The sequence below is a fragment of the Dama dama genome, chromosome 9 (genome assembly GCF_033118175.1).
Source record: "Dama dama isolate Ldn47 chromosome 9, ASM3311817v1, whole genome shotgun sequence".
In the NCBI taxonomy this organism is placed as follows: Eukaryota; Metazoa; Chordata; class Mammalia; order Artiodactyla; family Cervidae; genus Dama; species Dama dama.
The window spans coordinates 18,942,548-18,966,690 of record NC_083689.1 but is presented as its reverse complement, the minus strand read 5'-3'; the positions used below and the strand labels follow the sequence as shown (position 1 = coordinate 18,966,690).

Here is a 24,143-nt window from a genome sequence, read left to right as displayed (position 1 = left end):
ACCTGGGAGTCTTGAGCACTAGACCACCAGAAAAGTCTTTTTTTTAAATACTTCATGATCATGGTAAAGAGCAAGTCTCATTTTGATACCAGCTTATCTCAAAACTTTCCCTGCTGTTGATTAATTTCTCTTGAACAAAGACAACAGGACTCAGGTCCAGAGCCTTCAGCAGGTAATGATATAGGATTACAATTTATAATATCATTTCTCTTTTGTTTTCATTGCTTTTTGTTTATATTCACTTATTTTTGTATTTAGGTTTTATTTATGGCTAGTGATAACAATATTCATTAGTTTCTGGTAGCATGTTATTAGGGTCAAAGATAACACCATGAGTTTGAGGATTAAGTCACAGGGTTAGGAGTTAGTTTCAATCATGAGTCTGCCACAGCTCTGGAAAAATAACAAAATTTTTCCTTTGTAAAATGGACATGCTGGCTTAAAGATGCTCCTCTGCCCCCAAATAAGGATATAAACATTACCATGTGTCCAATACATTCCACAGTATGAAGGGAAGGTCCAAGTACCAAAACTTAACAGCAAAACAGATAAACACAATGTAACAACAAAGATGGGTGTTTCATCTCCTGGTTTATTAACTAGTCACAGGCCACATCAGTGACAGAGGCAGTCTCACTCTTGTAACATTAGTTTTAAAAGTATGATTTCAACCCAGCTATAGACACTAACATATTCCTTTCCCAATAATTCTGTATTTTCAAGGTTGTTGAAAGGAAATGGCAACCCACTCCAATATTCTTGCCTGAGAAATCCCACAGAGGAGCCTTGTGGGCTCCAGTCCATGGAGTTGCAAAAGAGTCCCACTCAAGGTAGCAACGGAACAATAAGGACGATGTGAAATGTTACCAATTGCTGTGAACGTTTACACAGAATGTCTCTATTACTGCTCCACTTTCCTCTGAGACTACAATTACTTAAAACTGAATTAAAAAATATATGTCACTCATGGAATAAACCTTTTAGTTCAAATTTTAAGACGAAAAGCTGCAAGTTACCCTAGTCAGGAGAACCGTGAAGCCCAGTGAAAAAGTCTTATTTCCGTCTAATGTTCCTTACCAACTCTGGCAGTGATAAACACGACATGGCACGTCTCTCTGCTCTCCCCAACTCCTAGACCAGGGAAGCTCTCAATGAGCCGTCTGCTCACAGCCAACAGGTGAGAGGTAGGCCCCCGATTTTGTGAAAACCCAGGGGGAGAACGCTGCAAATAATTCACTTCCATCACTCTGCGTTTGAGGCTCACACGCACCAAGTGCACATTCCCGGGCCAGCATTCTGCGGGGTCCGGGAGCCCGGTCGGGACCCGGGGGGGTCTGAGTTTCATCTCGCGACCTCCGACGACAGCAGAGAGTCAGCCTGGCTCAGGGCAAGCTGGTCCTTCTTCTCCTTCTGCAAGACCTGGTCCTCCCACAGCGCCTGGTCCACCTGGTCGTCGGTGAGCACCACGGGCTTGTACTTCTCCTCGAAGAGCCGCTCGTTGGCCTCCGAGTGCAGCTGGTGGGGTCCGACGATGCGCAGGTGAGCCGGCAGGTGCAGGAACTCGTGGTCGTTGATGTCGCAGTCGCGCATCCGGGCCCCCAGCACCCACCAGCGGCCTACGAAGCCCACATCCAGAATCCGGTCCGGGAAGTCGGTCCAGCGGGGCTGCAGGTAGCGACAGCGAGCCTGGTAGAGGCTGGCCTGGGCGTCGAAGGGTGCCTCGTACACCAGCGAGCAGAGGCCCAGGCTCACGTGGCGCAGGCAGCCGCGACCCCGCAGCCAGAGGAGCCGCTGCACGAACGCCTCCGAGTCGCGGTTGCGAGTGGCGGGCGCCAGCAGCAGGAGGGTCCCCGACGCGTCGAGCAGCGCCTCCTCGAAGGCTGCCTCGCTCGGTGCCAGGGAGCAACAGGCCGCCGCGCCACCCAGCAGCCCCAGGTACACGGCCGCCCTCCCGGGCCGGGCCCGCGCCGCCGCCGCCGCGTCCTTGCACGCCTCGGCGTAATCTTGGAGCAGCGAGCGAGCCCAAGCGCCTGAGGGGAGAAAAGAGCATTGACAGCCGCCCGGCCGCTGGAGCCACCCACCCCGCCGCCTCCCGCCGCTACTCACCCAACCGCCCCCACACGCCGGGCTTTGCGGCTGCAGCGTCACCCGCCTCTCTACGGCTTCGGGACCAAAATCTCTTCAGAGCGGCAGCCGCCATTGTCTTCCGGCTGGGCGTCCGCTCCCTGAAGAGAAACACCAAGCATACGAAACAGAAGGCCCGGATTATCTCTTCTGCGCAAGCGTCAACATTACCGGAAGTTGTTCCCCATCGGAAAAGGATAGCAGACGGACCGACGCCGGATGTTGCTGTCCGATCTGAGTGGGGTCATCTGCGGCGGGTAGGCGAGTCGCGCAGGCGCAGAGAGTCCGTGACCCGCCGGTTGAGATCGCTTCAGGTAAGGGGGGCGTGGGTACACCTGTGGGGCACTAGAGGCGAGTTCACGTTTCGGTGGGTGCGGTAGCCGCCAGGCCGGGCTTGGGGTTGAGGCTCGCGTCCAGGAGGGGCGCGGACTGGTGTCGAGAGCGAGTCTGATTGGCCTCTTATCCTCAGAGGGATGCGGAGACGACCCTGAGAGACCATGGCAGCGGCTGACGAGCTGGCCTTCCACGGTGAGTGCAGCCGCGACCCGGCCCGAATCCTGTTTCCTCCACTGGCCGAAACCTCCCATCGAGGTTGCAGCTCAGATCTAACCCGAACCCCAGTCAGCTGTGAACAGCCACAGACCTGAAACCCATTCCTAAACTCCTAACCCGTGCGTCCGTAGTCGCTCAGTCGTGTCTGACTCTTTGCGACCCCATGGACTGTAGCCGGCCAGGTTCCTCTGTCCATGGGATTCTCCCAGCAAGAATACTGGAGTGGGTTGCCATGCCCTCCTCCAGGGCGTCTTACCAATCCAAGTATCAAACCCGGATCTCCTGCATCTCCTGCATCGGCACCGCGCCCACCTTAAACTCGGACCACAAATCTGAGCCTCTGCGCCATCCGTGAGCCAGCCCTCATTGTGGGCCTATGTTAGGAAGGAGGGGACACGCCTCCTTCCCACTCACCACAGTTGAGGAAACTCTGGGCTGGGGGGAATACCGAGGAGGGGGTGGTTACTCTTGGCTCCCAGATGTCGTTCAGTCACCAAGTCATGCCTGACTCTTTGCGACCCCATGGACTGCAGCACGCCAGTCTCCCAAGATGAGCTGTGGGCGAAGCGAGGTTGCCTCGACTCCCAAATACACCTGTGTTCCATATTCCTTCTCGACAGAGTTCGAGGAAGCTACTAATCTGCTGGCCCAGACCCCGAATGAGACCACCACCAGAAGTGATCAGCTGGGCCCTAAGGGGCACGTGGCTGTGGCCATGGACTCAGGCGGCAGTTATGGAGCTGAGGATGAGGTAGAGGAGAGCGACAAGACTGAGGTGAGTCCCAGAAGACCCTGGGCCCTGCCTCTGTCTCGTCCCTCCTACCCTCCCTCCGGCGCGCCCCCACCCCCACCCCCGCACCCCCAGCACTGAAATCTGCACTGTGCAGCTCCTACAGGAGGAGAAGCCGCAGCCTGGTTTCTGGACCTTTGGCTACTATCAGAGCTTCTTCGATGTGGACACTTCACAGGTCAGACCGGGGAAGCTGGTGGGATGGGGTCCAGCCACTATTCACTGGGAACTTACTGTGCACCAGGCCCTGGGCCATGCTGGCAATAGGCACATGGGAGAACAGCTTCCACCCAGGCTGGTGGACATGACTGTGTGCACTGCATGGATGAGGACTGAGTGGGATTCTTGGGAACACGGGAACGCACGTGACATGGTGGACAAGGAAAGGCCCCCTGGAGAAGGCGACAGATTTGCTGAAACTTAAGACAAGCAGGTAGACTTTGAGTGGAGGGAAGCATAAGTATGTTCCAGGCACGGGGAACAGCATAGGCAGCGGACGAGAGGTGAGAGGAGGCAACCACCACTGCGGAGGCTGCCTTTCAGTCTGGAGAGTGAGGTGGGGGCCAGGCAGAGAGGCCAGATCACCAAGGGTCTCATGAGCTATACTAAGGGGTGTGGGTTTTCTCCTAAAGGTGCTGGGGAGTCATGGAAGGGTTCAGAGCAAGAAAGGACTGAGTAACATGAAATTAGAGGCCAGGGTGGGAGATGGTAATAAACCAGCGTTGTGGAGTAGGGAACATGTTGGCAGAGATGGGGGAAGGAGATTACCCAGGACTTGTTGACCGTTCTTATTGGGGGCAGGAGGTGGTGGAGAGCAGGGGAGTCCAGGGCAGTCAAGCAGAGAGGAGGGGGAAGCTAAGAAAAAGATGGCAGGCCCTTAAGCATCCTTCAGAGTGGGGGGACAACGGGATAGTGAGTAGAGGCTGCCCAGGGCGAGGGGCTCCAGACCACAGGAGAGAAATGAGAACATGGAGAGAGGAGGTGGGAGGTCAGCAGGGAAGGAACCCCTAAGGAGGGTGACCCTCTTTCCTTTGTGGGTAGTGAGGAGCCCCAGATGGGCTTCTGTCCTAGGTCCTGGCCTTGCCCCCCAGGTCCTGGACCGGATCAAAGGCTCACTGCTGCCCCGACCCGGCCACAACTTTGTACGGCACCGCCTGCGGAATCGGCCAGACCTGTATGGTGAGTGAGGTCGTGCGTTGAGTTCATTCAATTATTGATGTGACACATGTTGACAGAGGGCCAGGCCCCGGTATACAGCTAAGCACAAAAGCAGAGTAACTCAGGTAGAATTGAAACGTACGCTCTGTTCATGCAGACAGGGCCAAGCGAGGCTGCAGAGGGCTGCGGGGCTGGGAAGACAAGCAGAGGGTTTAGAGGGTGGGAGCTGCTGTGTTGTGTGGGTTGCTCAGGGAAGGCCCCTCTGAGGAGGGTGAGGGAGTGAGCCTTGTTGGTGTCGGGGTTGAGGGTGGCGAGACCCAGGGAAAGAATATCACAGAAGAGGCATGTGGTGGAAACAGGCTTGCACTGCGGGGCAGCACTGTCATTGCACTGGAATGAGCTGGCAGCAGGCCCCAGAGGTGACCGGTCAGATCACATGGGCCTCCTATGCTTTGGTGAGAAGAGATCTTAGCTAAGTGCCCTTGGGTGCTGCAGGCCCTGTGGAGGGCAAGGGCAGAAGCTGGAGGACCAGGGAGGAGTCGCGTGCGGGATCATGGGCCTGGCCTGGTGGGGTAGAGAGTGGGGGTTAGATCCTGGCAAATGTGGAAGATGGAGCCAACAGGGTGTGCTGACCCACTTGACATGGGGTGGAAGGAGAGGTGACAAGGATGCTCCCCAGCTTTTGCCTGGACTCTGAGAAAGCGGGGACTTCCCTGGTGGCTCAGATGGTAAAGAATCTGCCTGCAATGCAGGAAACCAGGGTTCAATCCCTGGGTTGGGAAGATCCCCTGGAGAAGGGAATGACAACCTACTCCAGTATGCTCACTGGAGAATTCCATGGACAGCTACAGTCCATGGGGTCACAGACTTGGACACGACTGAGTGACTAACAATTTCCCCAGAAAGAGGGAATTCCATTTATCAATGGGAAAAGGCGAGAAGATTCTAAGGGAAAGAGTGGGCATGCTAGGTGGAATGGAACATTGACTAGAAGCCCCAGGTTCAGGGCAGAGGCCCAGACTTGGGACACTGGGGGTTGTGGGCACAGAGGTGACAGAAGACCCTGAGGTTGGACGAGCTCACAAAGGGGGTGAATGAACACAGAGGAGGTTTGCGAACTGGCTCAGGTGGGCCCCTCATTGTTAAAGAGCTCAAGGAGTCAAAGAGGCTGAGGATGAGATGAGACAAAGGCAAGAGCGTAAAATCCTGGGAACCACATGGAGCGTGTTTCCAGATGGAGGGGGATCAGCTATGTCAAAGGCCATTGAAAGGCCAAGAGAGATGAGGGATGAAGGCTGGATTCAGCTGCTAGTCTGTCACCAGTGTGACACCATATCAAGGGAGCATTGGGGGGGGGGGGCAGCCTGGAGCTTGGAAAGAGGCTGGGACCAGATGGGGCAGGACACTAGTCCTGGGGGCGCCCACCCTGGGGCCCTGACCGTGCTCCACCTACAGGCCCCTTCTGGATCTGTGCCACGCTGGCCTTCGTCTTGGCCATCACTGGCAACCTGACCCTGGTGCTGGCCCAGAGGAGGGACCCGTCCATCCACTACAGCCCCCAGTTCCACAAAGGCAAGTGACGTGGGCAAGGCCTGGAAGCTGGCAGGGCTGGGGGTCCCATGGGGCCCGGGAGTGAAAACCTGATTGTCCCGCAGTGACCGTGGCCAGCATCACCATCTACTGCTACGCGTGGCTGGTGCCGCTGGCGCTGTGGGGCTTCCTGCGGTGGCGCAAGGGTGTCCGGGAGCGCATGGGGCTTTACACCTTCCTGGAGACCGTGTGCGTCTACGGCTACTCCCTCTTCGTCTTCATCCCCACCGTGGTGAGTGGGGCCCGGGGATGGGTGGGGCCCGGGTGCCACAGGGACGACCTGCTAGCCAGCTGCCTGTGTTACCCGCAGGTCCTGTGGCTCATCCCTGTCCCGTGGCTGCAGTGGCTCTTCGGGGCCCTGGCCCTAGCCCTGTCGGCCGCCGGCCTGGTGTTTACCCTCTGGCCCGTTGTCCGCGAGGACACCCGCTTGGCAGCTGGGGTGCTGCTCTCGGTGGTGGTGCTGCTCCACGCCCTCCTGGCCATGGGCTGCAAGGTACTGGGCTGGGTGCTCACCGGCTGGGCTCGGTGCGGGACTTGGCTCGCCGGCTCTGATGCTGACCCAGGGCTCTTGGATCAGTTTTATTTCTTCCAGCCGCTGCCTCCAGAGCCCATGGCATCTCCCCACCAAGCTACCTCTCAGGCTCCAGCCACAATGTTTCCACCCACCCTACCGAGGTCCGTGGCAGCCTAGGAAGGCTGAGCCCGCAGGTGAGGTACTGTCCCCAGCTGTGGCTGGGGGCAGGGTCTCCAGCTCCAACTGCCCCCCACCCCCACCAAGGTTAGAAGCCACAGGGCCACTTCTCACTTTCTCTCTTTCAGGCCCAAGAGATGGTGACTAAAGGCTCCCCTGAAACCTCGAGATCATTTCGCTACTTTCCAGACTTTTCTTACAAAGCAAACACTTTTATTTTCTATGCAAAGGTGATTCAGAGAATTTATATAAAGGCGGGAGAGGGACAGAGTAGGGAGCTTCCAGGGCGGCCATCGCCCCCGGGGGCCTCCCCAGCCTGGGCCACACCTGCTCTTCCTGGGGCACCCAGAGAGCGGGCCTTGAGCTGAGCCTGGGCTCCGCCACATCCAAGTCTGGGGCTGTTAGAAACGGGGGGGGGCACAATTAGAAGAAAACTGCCTGTGCTGAAACATATATTTCCGTGGGTTTTTTTATTTTTATTTTTTTCCTTTTCTTTCCTTTTTTTTTTTTTTTGGAGAGGTCCCTGCAAGGCCCCTTCCCAGGTTGGGGAGGGACCAGAATGCCGTCAGAGTAGGAGGGACAGGAGGAGCATCTACAAATACTGAAGGGGGTACACAGGCCTAACGTTAGCTACAAGGAAAAAGGACGCCTTCCACGACAGACCCTTGAGGTTTCTGCGTCTGCCCCAAGCGGCTGACGCTGACCCTTCCCTCCAGGCCCAGGGCCCCCAGGCCACCCATTCTAGCTCTGGGTGCAGGTGGCGGCAGGGCCTGCAGGGGCTCAGGGACAGGACAGCAGCAAGAGGCAGGGGCTGAGGACGGAGGGCCTTCCCGACAGCCGGGTGGGTTTTACATTCAAGTGTGAGGTGAACCCTTTGGTGGGAGAGGGCCGAGGGGCTCCCTGGGCTCCGGAGGCCCGGCCCCACCCCATCCTGAAGACTCGGCAGGGCCGCCCCTCACCACTGAGACTCTGAGCTGGGGAGAGGGGCTGCTGGCTCGGCCCGGCCGGCCTGATTTCTCAGAGGGTCTGTGGATTGACACTGGTTCTTTTCATAAAAAAATAAAATTAAAAAAAGCAGCATGTCACGCCTGTGGTGACCAAGGCCTGGTAGTTGAAGGGGAGGCCCCTCCAGGAAGGGGCCAGGACTGCCTTCCCTGCCAGAGACAGACAGGGGACCGACCCAAGGGACCAGGCGGGGCAGCCACTGCCCCTCTCCCTCCCCGCCAGGCCTGCAGCTGTCAGGCCCGGACACGCCTGTTACAGAAGATGTCAAACCCAGGTCAGGGTGGAGAGGGCTGGGGTAGGGTGCGGGGGGGAGGGGCACAGAGCTCCCACGACATGATCGTGTGTAAAATATGGCAGCGACACGCGCTTGGGGCCAAGATGTGGGTGGGCAGTGGGGTGGGGGCGGCGGCGGCAACGTCGTGTAAAAAAGTGTTCAAGTTCCCGTAGCAAAGAGGGCTGTGCCGGGTGTGGGTTTCTCCAGTACAGGGGTGAGAGCCGCCGGGGGGGTCTTCATTTGGTTTCCTGGTGCTGTCAGTCCTTCCACGCAGGGGCCTAGCTCCCGTAGTGCATGGTGTTGGTCGGGATGGACATGGGTGAGGCCATGGAGATGGCGGGGCCGCCCATGGTGAACTGGCTGTTGACCGCATAGTGGGTGCTGGAGCTGCCGCCACTGCTGCCCTGGGCGCCGGAGGACCCTGTGGGGCAGGGGGTGGGCACTAAGGGGCCGCCTCTGTCCCCTTGCCCACCCGGGCCCATGGCAGAGTCAAGAGAGAAAGAGCACAGGCCAGAGGGCAGGCGGGCGCCCGGGCACACGCACACCCGTGGGGCCCTGCGACCCCCGCCCATGTTACCTTGGACAATCCCCGTGCTCATTATGGAGCCCATCCGGGAGTGGGTGTGATTGACAATCCCCGTGTTGGCTGCACAGCAGGAAGAAGGAAGGAAGGAAAGGAGATGGCGTCACCGCCCTCAGCCTGCCTGGCCCACGTCCCCGGCGCGGTGGGCGCTCACACTCGTGGGGAGGGTGGGTGCGGCGCCCGCAGAGCAAGGTGGAGAGGCAGTTTGGGGGGGTGAGCTCAGCCCCCGGGGAAGAAGCAAAGGTGGTGAGGCAGAAGGCCTGAAGTCCTGGGGGCTCACCTAGAGGAATCAGGTTGTTGTGGCCCACACTGGAGCCTCCGGCAATAACACTGCTCAGGTCGTAGGCGGTCGGCATTCCTGCACGGGGACGGAGAGGTCAGGGCAGGAAAGCTCAAGGGGCCAGCACCGGCAGGGGGCCAGGGAAGGACCCTGCCCCCCACCCCCACCCCACACACAAGCAGGCTGCTCACCGGCCACGGCCATCCCACTGCTGAGGTTGTAGGTGCTGCCGGCGTTCCACATGTTCTCCGAGGGGGAGGTGTAGTGGGAGCCAGGCGGGGGGGAGGGCGTCGTGCCTGTGTATCTGCGGCAGAGACGGCCCGTGGGCAGGGCGAGGGGCAGCGGGCGAGGAAGGCGCCCCCCATGCAGGCTGAGGGCCTGTCCTACCTGAAGAATGGGTTTTTCAGGTCCAGGAGGTTGCTGGACTTGGAGCCTGTCTGGTCTACCTGGGCCACAATACTGATGTCGTAGCTCTGTCTGCGGGGACAGGGAGGATGGCCGTGAGCTGGCTGCCTGGAGGGACTGAGCCCCTGACACCCCCCAGCCCCCGGTGGCTGCTCCCACCTTTTGTTGGCAATAAGCAGACATGTCCCTGAGAGCGTGTCCCCGGCCTTGGCGAACAGTGGCGACTGGAACAGGCACCGGACTTGGTACCAGTGGGTCAGGGGCTCCGTCGGGGCCGTAGACAGCCACACGGTCATTCTGCCAAGCAGGGACAGGCATGTCCTTGACTGGGCTAGACCCCCACCTTGTGCACTATGAGCTCTCCCCAGGCACCTACCCCCACCCCGGCCCCCGCCATCCAGGGGTCCCCTGGAGTGGAGACAGGCTGGCTGTCCAAGAAGTTCTACCTACGCCCACTCGCCCTGACATACACGTCAAGAAACACAATCAGGTCCCCCGAAGAACAGTCACTTTGAACAGGGTATACCACGCCCCCCACCCCGCCAATAGTCTATTGCTCAAAGGCCAGAGCCCACCGCCTTCAGCAAGGAGCAGTAGCATCCAGCGGAGTTGAGTCAGGCCCTCCCAGCCCCCAGGGCATCATGTGAGCCGGCCAGGCCTGGAGTCACCACCTGGGGCTGGAGTGGGGGGGCCCCCTGCTCTGCTCGGTTGCACTCACATAGAGCCGATGAAAGCGACATCAAACCAGAAAGCCAGACCGTGAACCAGCCCGGAATGCAGCATGTGGAACTTGAATGGGATTTCTATCCTGTAAGGCAAAGGGCAGTGATTTCTGGGGAAGCTGAACCAGGGCTTCTGGGACAGGAGAGGGGTGTGTGGGTGTTGGGTGTGGGGGCCCTGGCCCACCGGGCCTGGGAAGCAGGGTTCTGCCCAAGGGAGCCGGCAGTGACCCCGACCTCCAGAAGGAGTTGAGCCCAGGAGGACGGGGTGCCAGGGGTGGAGGGCTGCCGGTACCTGTGCAAATCTCCTTCTTTGGCTTCTAAGAAGTTCACCGTGTACTTGACAGACTTGGCCATCAGGATCCGGATGTCAAATGTGTCCTGGGAGAGAGCAGAGGAGTGACCTGGCTTCAGGCACAGGGGCTGTGAGGACAGGGGGAAGCCCGCCCCTCTTCCTGAGTCTGGCTGCAGCCTCTAGGCCATTTGGCTCAAACCAGTTTGCAGTTTGCCCTTCTCAGCCTTGCTGCGGGGAGGAGGAACTGGTCTAACACAATGGAGGGCAATTAGGTGACAGCTCTCAAAATGACAACTATTCATCTGCATGAAAGACTTGGCAGTTCCACTTCAGGGATTGTAACCTACAAATCTATGTGCACATATACAAAACTTCCACCCATAATTACAAGTTGCCAAGAGCAGAAACACCCTGAAAGTTAAACTAGTGATGGCCCAACAGTAAAAGATCACACATGTGAAAAAGGATGAAAAGAATAGATGGGAAAAGATCTCCAAGATAAATTGTTAAGCAAGTTCACAAAAATCAAGTGGGAACTATGCTGACATCCACTCACAGCTATGACGGAGACTGCATGTCAGACTGCCAAGAACTGTATGAACTGAATGAAAAAAAAAAACAGTTGTCTGAAATCACTGGAGAGCAACCACAGCAGCCATAGCTTTGGAGCCAAGACCTTAGAGAGAGGAGAGGTGCTTTTCGACATGTGCCCTTCCCCTTGGGTGGGGCCCTTCAGAGGCCTCCCTGTGTGGGGAAAGCCAAATGGGAACTCGGGATTACTGAGGCAGCTAGGACTCAAGGGGCCAAGATGCTAAATAAAAGGGAAATGTGGAGATTCGAGGTGGACACTGCACATGTGATTTTAGTTCTTGGCATTTGCCAGTTCTTGAGCTATGTGTGGGATGGAGGCAGGGAACCAAGCAGAAAGATGCTTTTATGAGATTAAAAAGCTAAAGCAAAGGGACTTCTCCGCAGGTCCAGTGGTTTAGACTCCACATTTTCACTGCAAAGCTCACAGGTTCAATCCCTGGTCAGGGAACCAAGATCCCTCAGACCATGCCACTCAGCCAAATAATTACATTAAATAAGCAGACTTCTTTAAAAAAAATACTGACTAAAGATGGCTGATTGAACAAATGTATTTACTGCCCCATTAAAATAGAAATAAGATTTCTTTTTTAAATGAAGCTATCTTTTTTTTAATACGATTTTTAATTTTTTTATGTAAATATGGTTCAGCACCATATTGGAACTGGGAGGCTAGGACAGGGGCCCTATGAACCACCAGGCTCACTAAGACCATGAAGACTGCCCTGAAACAGCAGTTCTCCAAACATGGTCCCTTCCAGAGCTCCCTCAAGGTCAAAACTATGTTCATGATAACTATGGTGTCTTCTGTCCTTTTCATTCATTCACTCACCTATGATACCATAACAGATTGAATGCAGAAGCAGAATCCAGTAACAACAACAAAAGAAGCAGAACTGTCTTCTGCTAAGCCAGACACCAAAGAGACTGGAAAATTTCAAATGACACTAATTCTTGCTGGAAAGTTTTAGAAAATAGTTTTCTTTTCAAAAAATGCCATTTATATTAACATTTAATGGGTTTTACTGTCATCCTTTAATGTACATTCTTAAGTTTCTTTTGAGTTTAGTTTTTAACACCAATAGATATTGGCAGTATATCAGTCAATACAACACATATTTAGGACTTTCCTAGTGGTCCAGTGGCTAAGAATCCACCTGCCAATGCAGGGACACAGGTTTGATCCCTGGTCTGGGAAGATTCCACATGCTGTGGGGCAACTAAAGCCTGTGCGCCACTCCTGAAGCCCAAGTGACCTAGAGCCAGCACTCCGCAACAAGAGAAGCCACTGCAATGAGAAGCCCACGCACCGCAGCCAGAGCGCCCCGTGCTCTCCACAGCTAAAGACAGGCCACAGCAATGAAGACCCGGCACAAGAATTAAAAAAACAAAGTTTATATATATATATATATATATATATATATATATATATATATATATATGTAACACACATTTACAAAAGTTCTTTGAGATCCTACATTTTTATGAATGTAAAAGGGTCCCGGATTGAAAATGTTTGAGAACTGCTGCCTTACAGGGAAGCCAGGCACTATGGCAACAAAGTCGAGTTAAAGAGCAGCCTCCAAGTATCTTAAATGCTTCACAGGACCAAGGTGCTACGTCCTTATGGCTACCTGCCTGAAGAAAAACAAATCCTTGGCAAGAAAATTATCCTCCAGAGCATCTATAATTTTTCGTTCTGACACTTAAGGACCAGGCACACCAAGAGATAGAACAAAGAACCAAAAACCAAGAGAAGAAAGAGCAGAAATACATTTACCACTTATCCTCCAGATACTGAAAGTGATCAGAGACTTATATTTAACATGTTCAAGGAAAAAGAGGGAACAAATTTCAGAGAACTGAAATAAAAAATAAGCAACATGAAACTCTAGCACTGAAATTTTACAAAATCGGGGAGGGAATGTTGGATGGGCAATGAAAAGGAACTACCAATTTGTAGTTTTAGGATATTCAGATTAGATATAGTGTCAAGAAGATTGAAACTGGGAGACGAATAAGGAGAAAATGTAAAAATTATGCAATTAATTGGGAGAAAAAAGATGGAAAAATACAGAAAAAAGAGTATAAGAATCACCTGAGACACGGTGAGAAGGTCTCATATACACATAGAGAACCAAGAGAAGAAACATGGGGCAGAGGCAATGTTTAAAGTGATGCTGTCCTAGAGTCTTGCAAAACTAGTGAAAAGCAATCGGGGGTGGGTGGGGGGATAATATATACCTTATTAAGACAAAAGAAAGTAAGAAAAGAGTTAAACAGAAAGAAGAGTCAGGATAAATTAAAAAAATAGTACGATGACAGATTTATAGCCATAAAGACCAGTAATTATATTAAATATAAATAACCTAAACATTCTAATTAAAAGACAAAAACCATCAACCTGGTTAAAGAACAAAACTCAAATACATGCTATTTACATGAGATAAACCTTAATAAGGTTATAAAAGGGTTGAAAGTATAAGGATGGAAAAATATGTATCATATAAAGATTAACCAAAGAAAGTCTGAGTAACGAAACTATTATCAGAAAAAAACAGATTTTAAGGCAACAGTACTACTAGACATTTTTAAAATAAAGACACTTTTTATAGTTACAAAAGGATCAGTCCAACAGGAACATTCAAAAATAATCCTAAACCTATATGCACCTAATAACAGTAATGTAAAAAAAAAAAAAAAAATCAGGCAAAAACTATCAGAACTACACGGAAAAATAAATCTACGATCAGTAACAGACAGGAAAGGCAAATAAAAAATCAGGAGAGACAGAGAAGACTTGACCAACATGATTAACAAATGCGACTGAATTGATATTAATGTAACAATGTACTCAACAAGTGATTGGTACACATTTTCTCAAGGAAGTACACAGCAAACATTAGACTAAGAGAGAACACATACTGGGCATAAAGCAACTCTGAACAAATTTCAAAGGACTGAAATCATACAGTGTATGTTCTCTGAACACAGAAAAACTAAGACAGAACAACACATTGATTATGCTATACTTTGAGAGGAAAAAAGGTTGAAAAAATATATATATTTGTAAATGCAGGTTAATGTATAAGACTCCTAAAAGATATACAACAAAGACTGTTTGCCTATAAGAAAGAGAACTGTGTGTTAGAGTACAGAAGTGGGAGGCTTTCCACTTTCGTATTTTTTTGATTTTTGAACCATGGATCTATACATAAGTTCAAAAATCTCAAGAAAGTCAATCGAACAGAATCAGTTCCTCAAGGATCAATGCATCTGATAACAAGTACTGCATGCTGTGAGCTAAGTACTCTACGTGCCTTGCTACTTTATTCCCAACATCCCCGTGTGAGAGCTCCCTGCAGGGGCAGAAACTCAAGAGCTTCAGTGGCTTCCCTCGCACCACACAGGCCTGACAAGAAAGCTTCCCTCCTGTCACCCCAGATGACGGCCATGTCCAGCGCTAACTCCAGGAGTGCCCCCACTCACCACCACAGGCTGCCGGAAATACTCGTCCACTGCAGCACCTCGGAGGGCTGACAGGTCCACTCCGTGGAAGGATGGCTGGTACCTGCAGAAAGCGCCCGCCCCCCATGGCAAGGTCACCAGCAGCAGGAGACAGGCGGGCAGACTGCCTTCTCTCCCAGCTGGCCCTCACCCAGCCCAAGTCTTTTAGGTCCTGTGAAGGATACGGAATGAGAGAGCTGGGGCCGTCCCGGGAAGGCAGGGCACCGAGGGGCACACTCACCAGAAGTTGGCCTTGGTGAATTGCTCCATGTAGAGCTGCTCGTCCGTGAAGGGTGCCAGGTGGACGTCACCAATGGTGGGGAACATGTTTCCTGGGAGTGGGGGCAGGGAGGGGTGCTGGCATCAGGGTGGGACATCAGCAGGGCCTGGCAGAGCCTCAGAGGGCCCCAGGACCCCAACTCTGGGCCTTCCCAGCTCCTCACTCACTCGCTCACTCACTCGCTCACGCATCCATGCAGTCCAGAGGCACTGCCCTGCTCTGCCAGCAGCCACAGAATACTTGACATCCACCTCCTCACTGCACCTGGACAGCTGGCCAGGGAGGCAGGAAGGCCGAGCCTTCCGAGGGCTGGGAGACAGGATGGCACCTGCCAGGGCCTCAGGGGTCCTGCTCCATCAGCTGGATGGTGTCTCTGGGACCAGTGTGCAGTGGGGAAAACAAAGGCAAGTGCTCTGGACAGGGTGCGGGTGAGCCCCAGGCTACGCCATCACGGCTTCAGCAGAATCCCCCTGCACAGGCCTCTGCTAGGCAAGGTGGGCCACATGCATGGCCTGAAATGGGGTGGGGTGGGGTGGGGCCTCCATCTGCATGACTCGAGGAACAGACGGGTGAGTCAGAGCCAGTGTGGGGAGAGTCAGGGCTCAGGAGCTCTTGGCTACTTCCGGGTCTGGGGCCCCCAGTCACCTGGCCTCCAGATGTAGGCCTCCCTCCCTCCCTCCTTTTGTCCGAGGGAGGAGCTCCTGAGGCACCAGGAATCGGCCTTCCTTCAGCTGCAGCCATGGGGCGGGGAAGGCGAGGTGCTCTCGCCCCCCTTGCCTGCAGGTAGCTCAAGCCTAACTGTGGGGGTTGGGGGGGGGGAGTTCCCTTTAATGCCCTCAAAGAGCTCCCTGAGATGGAACCAAGCCACACTAACGCAGGCTGAGAGGGAGGGGGCCGGGCAGGCTGCCTGACCAGTGGGGTGAGTGTGTAGCTGCCCACCGCACCCCAGAGCCCGACATCCCAGGAGAAGGAGACCCTCTGCTGGAGTCACCGCTGCCCATCAACCCGACTCCACTCCCCCCAAGCCCTCCTACCATGGCCAGTTCGGCCCACCACCAGGGCCAAGCGTGAGAAGAGCAGGTGGAGGACAAGCCTCGGGGCAGCCTGGAGAGCAGGACAGAGCTGCGGGGAACGGCGGCCACCTCCCTGCTCCCCACAGCCTGGCTCCGGCCCCACAGGGCCCGCAGGCGCACCAGCCTCCACGTTCTGCCCTGGCCACGGTCACCCTGTGCCACAAGCGCGCACACACAACCCCTTTCCTGTGCAAAAACACGCAGGCGGAGACACGTGCCAGAGGCGAGCAGAGAATGGACACAGCGGCAGATGTGCGGGGCAGGTGCAGACCCAACCCCACTGACACAGGGGTCAAGAGGGACCCAGAGACCCCAGAGCACAGACGGGCTGGTACAGAGACACAGGATCACACAGCTGCGCCCCAGTGCCAGGAACCCCCACCCCACTCACACACACCCCCCACACACACACCCCCACTGCCTCTTGGCCCTGAGGAGCGAAGGGCTCTATGAGGCCAAGGGCAAGTCTATAAGGCTAGGGACAAAGATCCACGGTGGCTCCTCAGGAAGGTGCCAGCAGAAAACAACTCTGGCTCCGACCACAGCCCACTGGACACTGTCCCCTGAGGGCACGAGACGCCCAGGCAGCTGAACGAGTGGCCTCATTTGGGGCCCAGTCAGCTGGGGCTGGGTCAGGGCAGAGACTGGGCGTGAAGGCCCCGATGCCCTTGGCACGCAGGCCGCCAGTGCAGGCCCATGGGGGCCTGGAGCACACCTGCACTGACTAAGCGACAGCCAGGGGCTACCCCGCAGGGGCCCGGGGGCCCCCGACCCGGGAAACGGCCCATGCCAGCAGGGATACTCACCGCCAGGCCGCAGGTACTTCTTGGCGTGGAGGTAGCTCTCAAGCATGCGCTCATTGAAGAGCATGTAGCCCATGGGCTCTGAAATGATGATGTCCACTTGCTCGGGCAGCGAGACCTCCTCCACCTTCCCAGGGATGACCACGATGCGGTCGGTGAGGTTGTTACTTTTCACCAAGACCTGAGGGTGGGCAGGCCACAGGGGTCAGGGGGTCCTCTTGGGGAGGGCCTCAGTCCACACTCGGCCACCAGATCCCCCGCCACCTCCCTGGTAAGCATGCTGACTGTAGCTGTGAGCAGCCTTGGCCCGTTAGGAGGTCACTGCGGGCCCACCCCTCTCGAGCCGGCCCTCCTGCAGCTTCCCAGCCCTTACTGTCACCTCGGGTACGAGGACAAGCAGGCCTGGCTAAGGCCACCAAAGGTCATTGTGGACACACCTTCCGACCCAGCGATCCAAGTGCTGGGAGGTGTGCACTACAGACGTAACCTCACTGCGAGGGGGAGGCGGGTACAAAGCCTCGGGGCGGCACTGGTTTGTGCTGTAGACCGAGAATCAGCCCCAGTGTCAACTACAGCCTACACACAGCAGTCCCGCCAGGCAAAGGGACGCTCGGCAGCCACGAGAGAGAGTGGCGCAGCTCTTCACATGACAGATACAACCCAGACGCCCCATAAGGAGAGCAAAGCCAGGAGCCAGACGGTGGCGTGGGTGTTCATGTGGGAGGGGTGGGTGGAGAGCCCACAGGCTCATGGGGCTTCTGCGTTCGTATCGCTCCCTCTGCCGGGGGGTCTAGGTGGTTGGGAGCTGGAGGTGGGGGACGGAGCCATCCCCACTGTTTGTCTGTAGTTTTTAGGTGTTAAACTCTGAACGAAGGCTTCGGTGCCAAACAACATAAACCAACAAAATGAACTCCTGTTGTCCACCTTTCAAGGGGGGCTCAGAGAGACGGGTGGCTTGCCGGGGGCCAAGGTCCCACCCTGGTCTGTGTGACTGCATAGTCCTGCCCCTGAAGGGGGTGGGAAACCACTCATCACAGAAGAGAGGCTCTCTGAGGCCCAGCGAGTCCCTGACCCTGAAACCACTCAGTTTGGGGGACAAGAGACCCAAGTAGAGAGTGACATCCCCAGGCTTCCCTGGATCCAGGGGTCAGGTCTTCTGGGTTCCCGACCGGGCTGGCTTCCCCAGGCTGGAACAGGCCCAGAATGGGGGGACGAGGACAGGCTGGGGTCCCAGCGGGCACTGACCTCGGCGTGCTGGGCCATGGTGCTGGCCTCCACTGCGTAGATCTTTCTCGCTCCAGCCTGGGCGGCAAAAAACGACAGGATCCCAGAGCCACAGCCAACATCGAGAACGATCTGGGGGAGGAGGGGGCGGTGAGGACAAGCTAGCGGTGAAGTGGTATGACAGTAAGGATGGGGGCGTCGCTCCCTGCAGACCCACCCGCTGAGCCCGCTCCCGCCCTGCAGCCTGCTGTCCCTCCACATGGCCAGCTGCCCCGTAAGCCTGCTCCCAGCGGGAGTCTGCAGGCTGGATCCAGAGGTGGCAGAAGGGGAGCTTCTGCTTCTGAGCACAGCGGGGATGTCAGGACCAGTACCCTCTCTGAGATCCAATTCAAGAAGGCATGGCCTGGGCCATCTCTGGGGCATGTGGGAGTGAGGGCTCGCTAGGTCAGGACACCTCTGAGCCCTGCAGGCAGCAGGATCACTCGGACACAGGGCCGACTGGCCCGGACCACACAGCCGGCAGAAAGTGGCAGCCCCCGACCCCAGGCTCTCCAGGGTATCCCCACAGCCTGGGAGGAGACCTGGGAACGGTTCCCACTTGGGTGCCCTCTGCAGGGCTGCTGGGCCCCACAGCACAGGCTCTCGGAGTCCAGGCCACAGCATGGTGGGCTACCCCGTATTCTGGATTCGTCTGACTGCCACCACGTGAGCAGAAAGCTGGGATAAACGGGTCTCCTGGTGACGTGCATGCGCTAAAGGAGACCTGCTCTGGGCGTGGGGTAGCATCGGTTGAGTGCCTGATAGAGATGTTGGTGCTGTTGCGGGGTGGGGGTGGGGGGTGGACCTTGAGTGCCTCTCAGAGCTCTAGATGAACAAGGAAATGGATCTGCGTGCTGGAGGAGCTGGAAGGGGCTTTGCTGAAGGAACACGGGCTTCCCGGGCCATGAGCGCTGCCCCAGTGTGGCCCATGCCAGGGCACACAGATGGCCACCATGTGGAGGACGACTCCTCCCCAGGCTGCGGGGGCTCAGGCCCTGGGCCAGGGGTGGGGATGCTCAGTGATGGGAGGGGATTCTTAGCAACGGTGGGTTGGGGGGCATGACCCTGGCACTGAACAAGGTGGATCCAGGTGAATCACGTGGAGAGAACCCCCTAGATGTGTGGAGAAAACCACAAACTTCCATGTGGCAAGGGAAAATAAAACTGCAGAGGGCTTTCCTGGTGGTCCAGTGGCCAAGAGTCCCTGCTCCCAATGCAGGGCCTGGTTCAATCCCTGGTCAGGGAACTGGGTCCCACATGCTGCAACTAAGACCTCGCACAGTCAAAAATAAATTTAAAAAAAAAAAGGGAAAACAAACTCTAAGCCACAGGAAGAAAAAGGAATCAACTCTCCCCTCTGAATATATACAATCTGGTCTCTTTTTAATCATGAACGCATAGCTGACTCTTGAACAACACAGGAATCTGGGACGCAACATTCCTTCCCAGTAGAAAATCTGGGTATAACCAGACAGTGGGCCCTCCACGTCCATGGCTCTACATCTGTGGATTCAACCAACTGCGGATCGTGTGTAGCGTGGTTGTTCATATCCATCAAAAACAGTCTGTGGATAAGCGGACCAGTGCAGGTCAAGCCCGTGCTGTTCCAGGGTCAACTACCAATGAGTAACAGTAAAAAGATTTTACAAGGAACTAGGGAAGTGACTAGATTCCATTTTGTCCATGTAACTTAGTAGTACATGCCAAGACACAACATTAGGTGGGGAAAGTATTTTGTAGGAAGTGAATGTGGAATACAATCCTATTTTGTGTGTAGCCTAGTTGCTAAGTCGTGTCCGACTCTTTCGACCCCATGGACTATAGCCTGCCAGGCTCCTCTATCCATTCTCCAGGATTCTCCAGGCAAGAATACTGGAGTGGGTTGCCATTTCCTTCTCTGTATTTTGTATATATATGTTTTTAAAAGATTATAACCCAGGGCGGGAGATGGGAGGGAGTTTCAAAAGGGAGGGGTTATATGTATACCTATGGCTGATTCATGTTGAGGTTTGACAGAAAACAAGAAAATTTTGTGAAGCAATTATCCTTCAATAAAAAAATATAAACTAAAAAGAAAAAACCCCCAAAAAAATAACCCGAGGGACCTCCCTGGTGGTCCAGTGGCTACGACTCCGTGCTCCCAGTGCAGGGTGCCTGGGTTCGGTCCCTGCTCAGGGAACTAGATCCCACATGCAACAGCCTAAAAAAACACAGTTCCCACATGCTAAAACAAAAAGCCTGTGTGTCTCAGTAAGACCGGGCCCAGTGAAATAAATAAAGAAAAATTTTTTTAAAAAAGATTATAACCCTAAAATATATATATATGCTGATATAGATATACGCAAGGGGAAAACATCTGGAAGAGGGTTTTACTGTTGGCAGTGGCTGTTTTAGAGGGAAATGACAGAGGCCTTTCATGCCCATCTGATACACACCAGGCTTCTACAAAAAGTAGATTCTGCTCCTACAGTCTGAGGAAAGAAAAGACAAAACAATGTGCGAAGGAAAAAGAGAAGAGGCCCCTGAGGCAGAGGCCCGCGCGCAGCCTGAGGGCACGGGGAGGGGCGCAGACGCGACGCCGGCTCACCTTGTCCTTGAAGTCTGTGTGGTTCTGCAGGATGGCGCGCTGGTAGGTGCCCGTCCGCACGTAATCCTGCATCATGTTCTGCTGCTGGGACAGGTAGCCATAAAACTGGAACAGAGACATGCCAATGGCACAGGGCACGCGGCCGGCAGACAGCCGAGGCCCCGGCTGACCCTGCCACAGAGGCAGGTCGGCTTCGGGCAGAGATCAACCTGGGGGGCCGCATCCCTCTCCGCAGCCAGCTGCTCCAGGGGAGCGGGAAGCTGGAGGCGGCCCCCATTGTGAGGGGGGCACCACCACTGTCACTGCGGCCAAAGGATGCAGCTGGATGGCGCCTGGGCCCCGGAAGCCACCCAGAACTCAGACACGCCACAGGCGGGGTTCTGCGATCGAGGGCCACCTGCCCCATCTCGGGGGACCCAAAGAAGCGGAGGAGCAGATCAAACAGGACCCTAGGGCTCAGAGCGCCAGGCAGGTGAGGTGCTGCGGGGTCTCTCTGTAAGACAACCAGGCGGTCGGGAGGCAGCGTGGCACCTGGGCCGGGGCAGCAGGCAGACCTGGCTTCCCATCTTGGCTCTGTTGCATAATAGCTGTGTGACTTGGAGCAAGTCACTTAACCTCTCTGAGCCTCAGTTTTCTCATCTGTAAAATGGGGACAACAATAGTACTTACCTCCTAGAGCTACTGGGAGGGTTTCAAGTGCTTCCGTACGCATCAAAGCGCTGGAGCCAGTGCCTGGCATGCCCTCCGTGCTCAGGACACGGTAACTGTGCTATCGTTACTCAAGGCCTGTGAACCTGAGCTTCGTCTGCACTCCAGTCCTTCCAACAACCCTTCTAGGCAGGCACTGGCATCTCTGTTTCACAGATGAGGAAACTGAGGCCCAAGCAAGCACAGGACACTCGTCTACGGTTACTCATTGAGCAAGCGGCAGAGCCAGGATAGGAACCCAGGTGCCCGCAGCCTCCGGGGACCACCAAGGGCGGCAGGCCGGCCCGAGTGCCGTGTACCCACCTGGAAATACTGCACAGCAGAAGACTCCTCCGTGCGCTCGCTGAACACCGACCGCTCCAGGGTGTGGCCTCGGCAGGTTTTCAGGATGTTATAGAAGGAGCAGAAATCTGGAAGGGGGAGGCCAGGTCATGCGTGGCCCACTCAGGGGTAGGGGGTTTGGTTTAGGTGTGCACCTGACTTTTCTACCTTGAGCCTGAGTGATGTGAAAATCCCCACCCCCCGAAATGTTAAAATCTAAGGAAACGAAAAAGGATAGCCACATGGGCCATGTGGCGGCTGGCATGGGAGAAGGCAGGTGTCAAGGGCGACTGTGCTCCTTGAGGCTGGTGGGGGTGGGCCCAGGCGCAGATTTGCCAAAGGGCAGCTTGGCCAAAGCTTTCAAAGAGTAACCCGGGCATCAGATCTCTAGGATTTACCCCAGTAAAGAAGCACAGGTCCACCCACAGCACCAGGCAGTGTCTGTGGGTGGCAAGTGGACACAGGGACACCACCCCAGTGTCCAGTCAGAGGGGACTGGAGGAACCCCAGGGGACATTGAGCAGCATGTCAGGGGACCAGTCACCAGCGGTCGGCAGAACCAGATATTATGCAAGTGAACTGTGTTTATCAACATGAAATACCGACCACAAAACTATATCAAGAAAAAGAAACAAAATCAAATCATGAAGACAGGTGGTACTGTGGGGCTGGGGGAGAAGGAAGGGGGAGTGAGAGTTTACTAGGTATGGGATTTCAGTTTAGGAAGAAGAAAGAGTCCTGGCAATGGATGGGGGGGATGGGCGCACCACAGTGTGAACGTGCTGTAACAGCTCTGGAGTCCAGACACTTGAACGTGGTTGCTGGTAAATTTTTTGTGTATTTTAACAAAGTGAACTAGAAGACGGTATCTTTAAAATACACAGTGTGGGGAGATATAGAAAGTTCTGGAGCTGGACAGTGGTGACGGAACGCACTCTGCTGCTGAAATGTATGCTCAGAAAGGGTTAACATGGTAAAATGGTTATGTATCCTTGACCACAATTTAAGAAACTGACAGGATGTAAGGGCAAAAAATTAGTATGCAACTATCCATAGAACAGAAAAAAAGACAATGGGGATTTATAACATGAACTTCTACTGATAACCCGGGTGGTGTTTCTGTAATTTATTTTTTTAAACAGTGAACTGGGATTGGTTTTGTATAAAGAAGGAACTGGGGTGGAGCCTAAGAATCCTTCTGGTGGGAGGTGGTCAGTCACCTGGCTGCCTTCTCCCCACCTGGCCAGCTCCCAGCTCTGAAGCCGGGCCACACGAAGCGAGGCGGTCCTGAGGGTCTGGGCCGGGGACGTCTCCCCACTCCATCAGAGGCACTGAGACAGGTAAGGGGGTTCTGGGATCGCAGAGGGTGGCTGTGGGCAGATGGCTTCCCCATTCTGGGCTCTCCCACCCCAGCCCCTGTGCCGACCGACCATCAGGCTCACTGATAACAGCTCTGCAGGGACCAAGACCAGCCTCTGGACCTTCCAAGGTTCTCCAGCCTGGGGCCACCAGCACCGCTCGCCTGGGGCTCCTCAAGTCCAGCAGTAACCTTGCGTGTCCCCCAGATGGGTCTGCTGGATCCCTCCAGCATCTCCTCTGCATTTGGACCTCCGGACCTCGCCCCACCCCATCCACTGCTGCAGGAACGCTGGGCCCCTGACCCCCACCTGATGGGCCCCTCCCAGAGGCCTGGGGGGTGGCCGGGAGGTCAGGACAGGCCTCCGAGAGGAGGGGACATAGGACCCGAGCCCAGAAGGACCCAAAGGAGCCGGCGAGGTCTGGGGCAGTGTCCAGGCAGCAAGAACGTACTTACTGTGGACATATTTCTACTGGGGAATACTTCTGATGTGGATGGGTCATTCCCTGGGTCAGATGACCTGGTTCTGACTCACCCTAGCTCCAGGTGCCCCCCAGCCATGCTGGCAGCCTAGGCTCCCCAGCTCTGGGCACCCAATGAGCCGCGGGGCAGAAGGGACACGTACCGCTGGGTGTGGCGAACTGGAGGAGGACACTATTGCAGCCCAGGGTGATGATGAATGACTGCTTGCCCACTCGGCTGCACTCCGTCTCCCGGGACACTGAGCACTTGAACACACACACGTCTTCATCTGCGAGGGGAGGGAGGCGGGCGTGAGCTGGCAGGTCCCAGGGCCACCCTTCCCACGTCCTCGCGGCCCCCCAGATTCCCCCAGGGTGCCACAACCTCTCCCCGCCAAGTGCTCCATGTGCCCTGCCTGCCCGGCCCACACTGAGGATGAGGCAGTGGCCTGTAAGCGTCCCTGGCAGGGACCCAGGACGCACTCTGTCCAGCGGGAAAAGACAGTGGTCCACAGGGTGACCAGGACTGGGGGGGGGGGGGGGGCGGGGAGAGATGCGTAGGCACTGATGGGGCCCAGGGGAGCATGCACCTCTGCCGGGATGTTCCCTCCCGGAGCACCTCCTGGCGCCAGACCCCACATCGCCCCAAGGTGGGAAGACACAGGGGAGCAAAAGGCAATCTGGCAGGGTCAGAGGGTCACGGGAACACAGCAGGGTGCCCTGGGTCCA

General features: G+C 55.5%; 3 protein-coding genes across 5 annotated transcripts in view; 1 reads left to right on the top strand and 2 right to left on the bottom strand.

Moving 5' to 3' along the window:
• Nucleotides 1-319: 319 nt before the first annotated feature.
• On the bottom strand, nucleotides 320-2,269 carry TIMM29 (translocase of inner mitochondrial membrane 29). The gene is made up of 2 exons (XM_061150332.1): nucleotides 2,107-2,269; nucleotides 320-2,030 (listed from the first exon to the last, which is right to left on the bottom strand). The coding sequence occupies exons 1-2, from the start codon at nucleotides 2,198-2,200 to the stop codon at nucleotides 1,342-1,344; spliced, it is 783 nt and encodes a 260-aa protein (XP_061006315.1). The 5' UTR covers nucleotides 2,201-2,269; the 3' UTR covers nucleotides 320-1,341.
• Nucleotides 2,270-2,301: 32 nt separating this feature from the next.
• YIPF2 (Yip1 domain family member 2) lies at nucleotides 2,302-7,985 on the top strand. Its single transcript, XM_061150331.1, has 10 exons — nucleotides 2,302-2,438; nucleotides 2,594-2,652; nucleotides 3,297-3,451; nucleotides 3,564-3,644; nucleotides 4,558-4,645; nucleotides 6,080-6,196; nucleotides 6,280-6,446; nucleotides 6,525-6,707; nucleotides 6,792-6,922; nucleotides 7,034-7,985. Exons 2-9 carry the CDS (start codon nucleotides 2,622-2,624, stop codon nucleotides 6,903-6,905), a joined length of 936 nt encoding a protein of 311 aa, XP_061006314.1. The 5' UTR covers nucleotides 2,302-2,438; nucleotides 2,594-2,621; the 3' UTR covers nucleotides 6,906-6,922; nucleotides 7,034-7,985.
• CARM1 (coactivator associated arginine methyltransferase 1) overlaps nucleotides 7,097-24,143 on the bottom strand; it is a 42,142-nt gene continuing 25,095 nt past the window's right edge. Inside the window, exons 2-16 of one of the 3 annotated variants that reach the window (XM_061150328.1) lie at nucleotides 23,579-23,704; nucleotides 21,579-21,685; nucleotides 20,568-20,672; nucleotides 17,963-18,073; nucleotides 16,721-16,898; nucleotides 14,803-14,893; nucleotides 14,544-14,625; nucleotides 10,467-10,552; nucleotides 10,171-10,260; nucleotides 9,612-9,749; nucleotides 9,435-9,524; nucleotides 9,239-9,351; nucleotides 9,048-9,125; nucleotides 8,762-8,830; nucleotides 7,097-8,605 (exon numbers count right to left, since the gene is read on the bottom strand). In XM_061150328.1, the coding sequence (XP_061006311.1) occupies nucleotides 8,463-8,605; nucleotides 8,762-8,830; nucleotides 9,048-9,125; nucleotides 9,239-9,351; nucleotides 9,435-9,524; nucleotides 9,612-9,749; nucleotides 10,171-10,260; nucleotides 10,467-10,552; nucleotides 14,544-14,625; nucleotides 14,803-14,893; nucleotides 16,721-16,898; nucleotides 17,963-18,073; nucleotides 20,568-20,672; nucleotides 21,579-21,685; nucleotides 23,579-23,704 (1,607 nt within the window). In that variant the 3' untranslated portion in view covers nucleotides 7,097-8,462. Of the gene's footprint in view, nucleotides 8,831-9,047; nucleotides 9,126-9,238; nucleotides 9,352-9,434; nucleotides 9,525-9,611; nucleotides 9,750-10,170; nucleotides 10,261-10,466; nucleotides 10,553-14,543; nucleotides 14,626-14,802; nucleotides 14,894-16,720; nucleotides 16,899-17,962; nucleotides 18,074-20,567; nucleotides 20,673-21,578; nucleotides 21,686-23,578; nucleotides 23,705-24,143 lie in introns of all 3 variants that reach the window. The other 2 variants (XM_061150327.1, XM_061150330.1) reach the window with 2 other exon arrangements.

What these genes read in the sequence shown, in the direction of transcription:
- TIMM29 (XM_061150332.1), bottom strand. Translation starts at nt 2,200, where the DNA reads ATGGCGGCTGCCGCTCTGAAGAGATTTTGGTCCCGAAGCCGTAGAGAG. An exon ending in CGGCGTGTGGGGGCGGTTGG is followed by an intron (nt 2,031 to 2,106) that starts GTGAGTAGCGGC and finishes TTCTCCCCTCAG; the next exon opens with GCGCTTGGGCTCGCTCGCTG.
- YIPF2 (XM_061150331.1), top strand. Translation starts at nt 2,622, where the DNA reads ATGGCAGCGGCTGACGAGCTGGCCTTCCACG. An exon ending in AGGAGAGCGACAAGACTGAG is followed by an intron (nt 3,452 to 3,563) that starts GTGAGTCCCAGA and finishes TGCACTGTGCAG; the next exon opens with CTCCTACAGGAGGAGAAGCC. An exon ending in TCGTCTTCATCCCCACCGTG is followed by an intron (nt 6,447 to 6,524) that starts GTGAGTGGGGCC and finishes TGTTACCCGCAG; the next exon opens with GTCCTGTGGCTCATCCCTGT.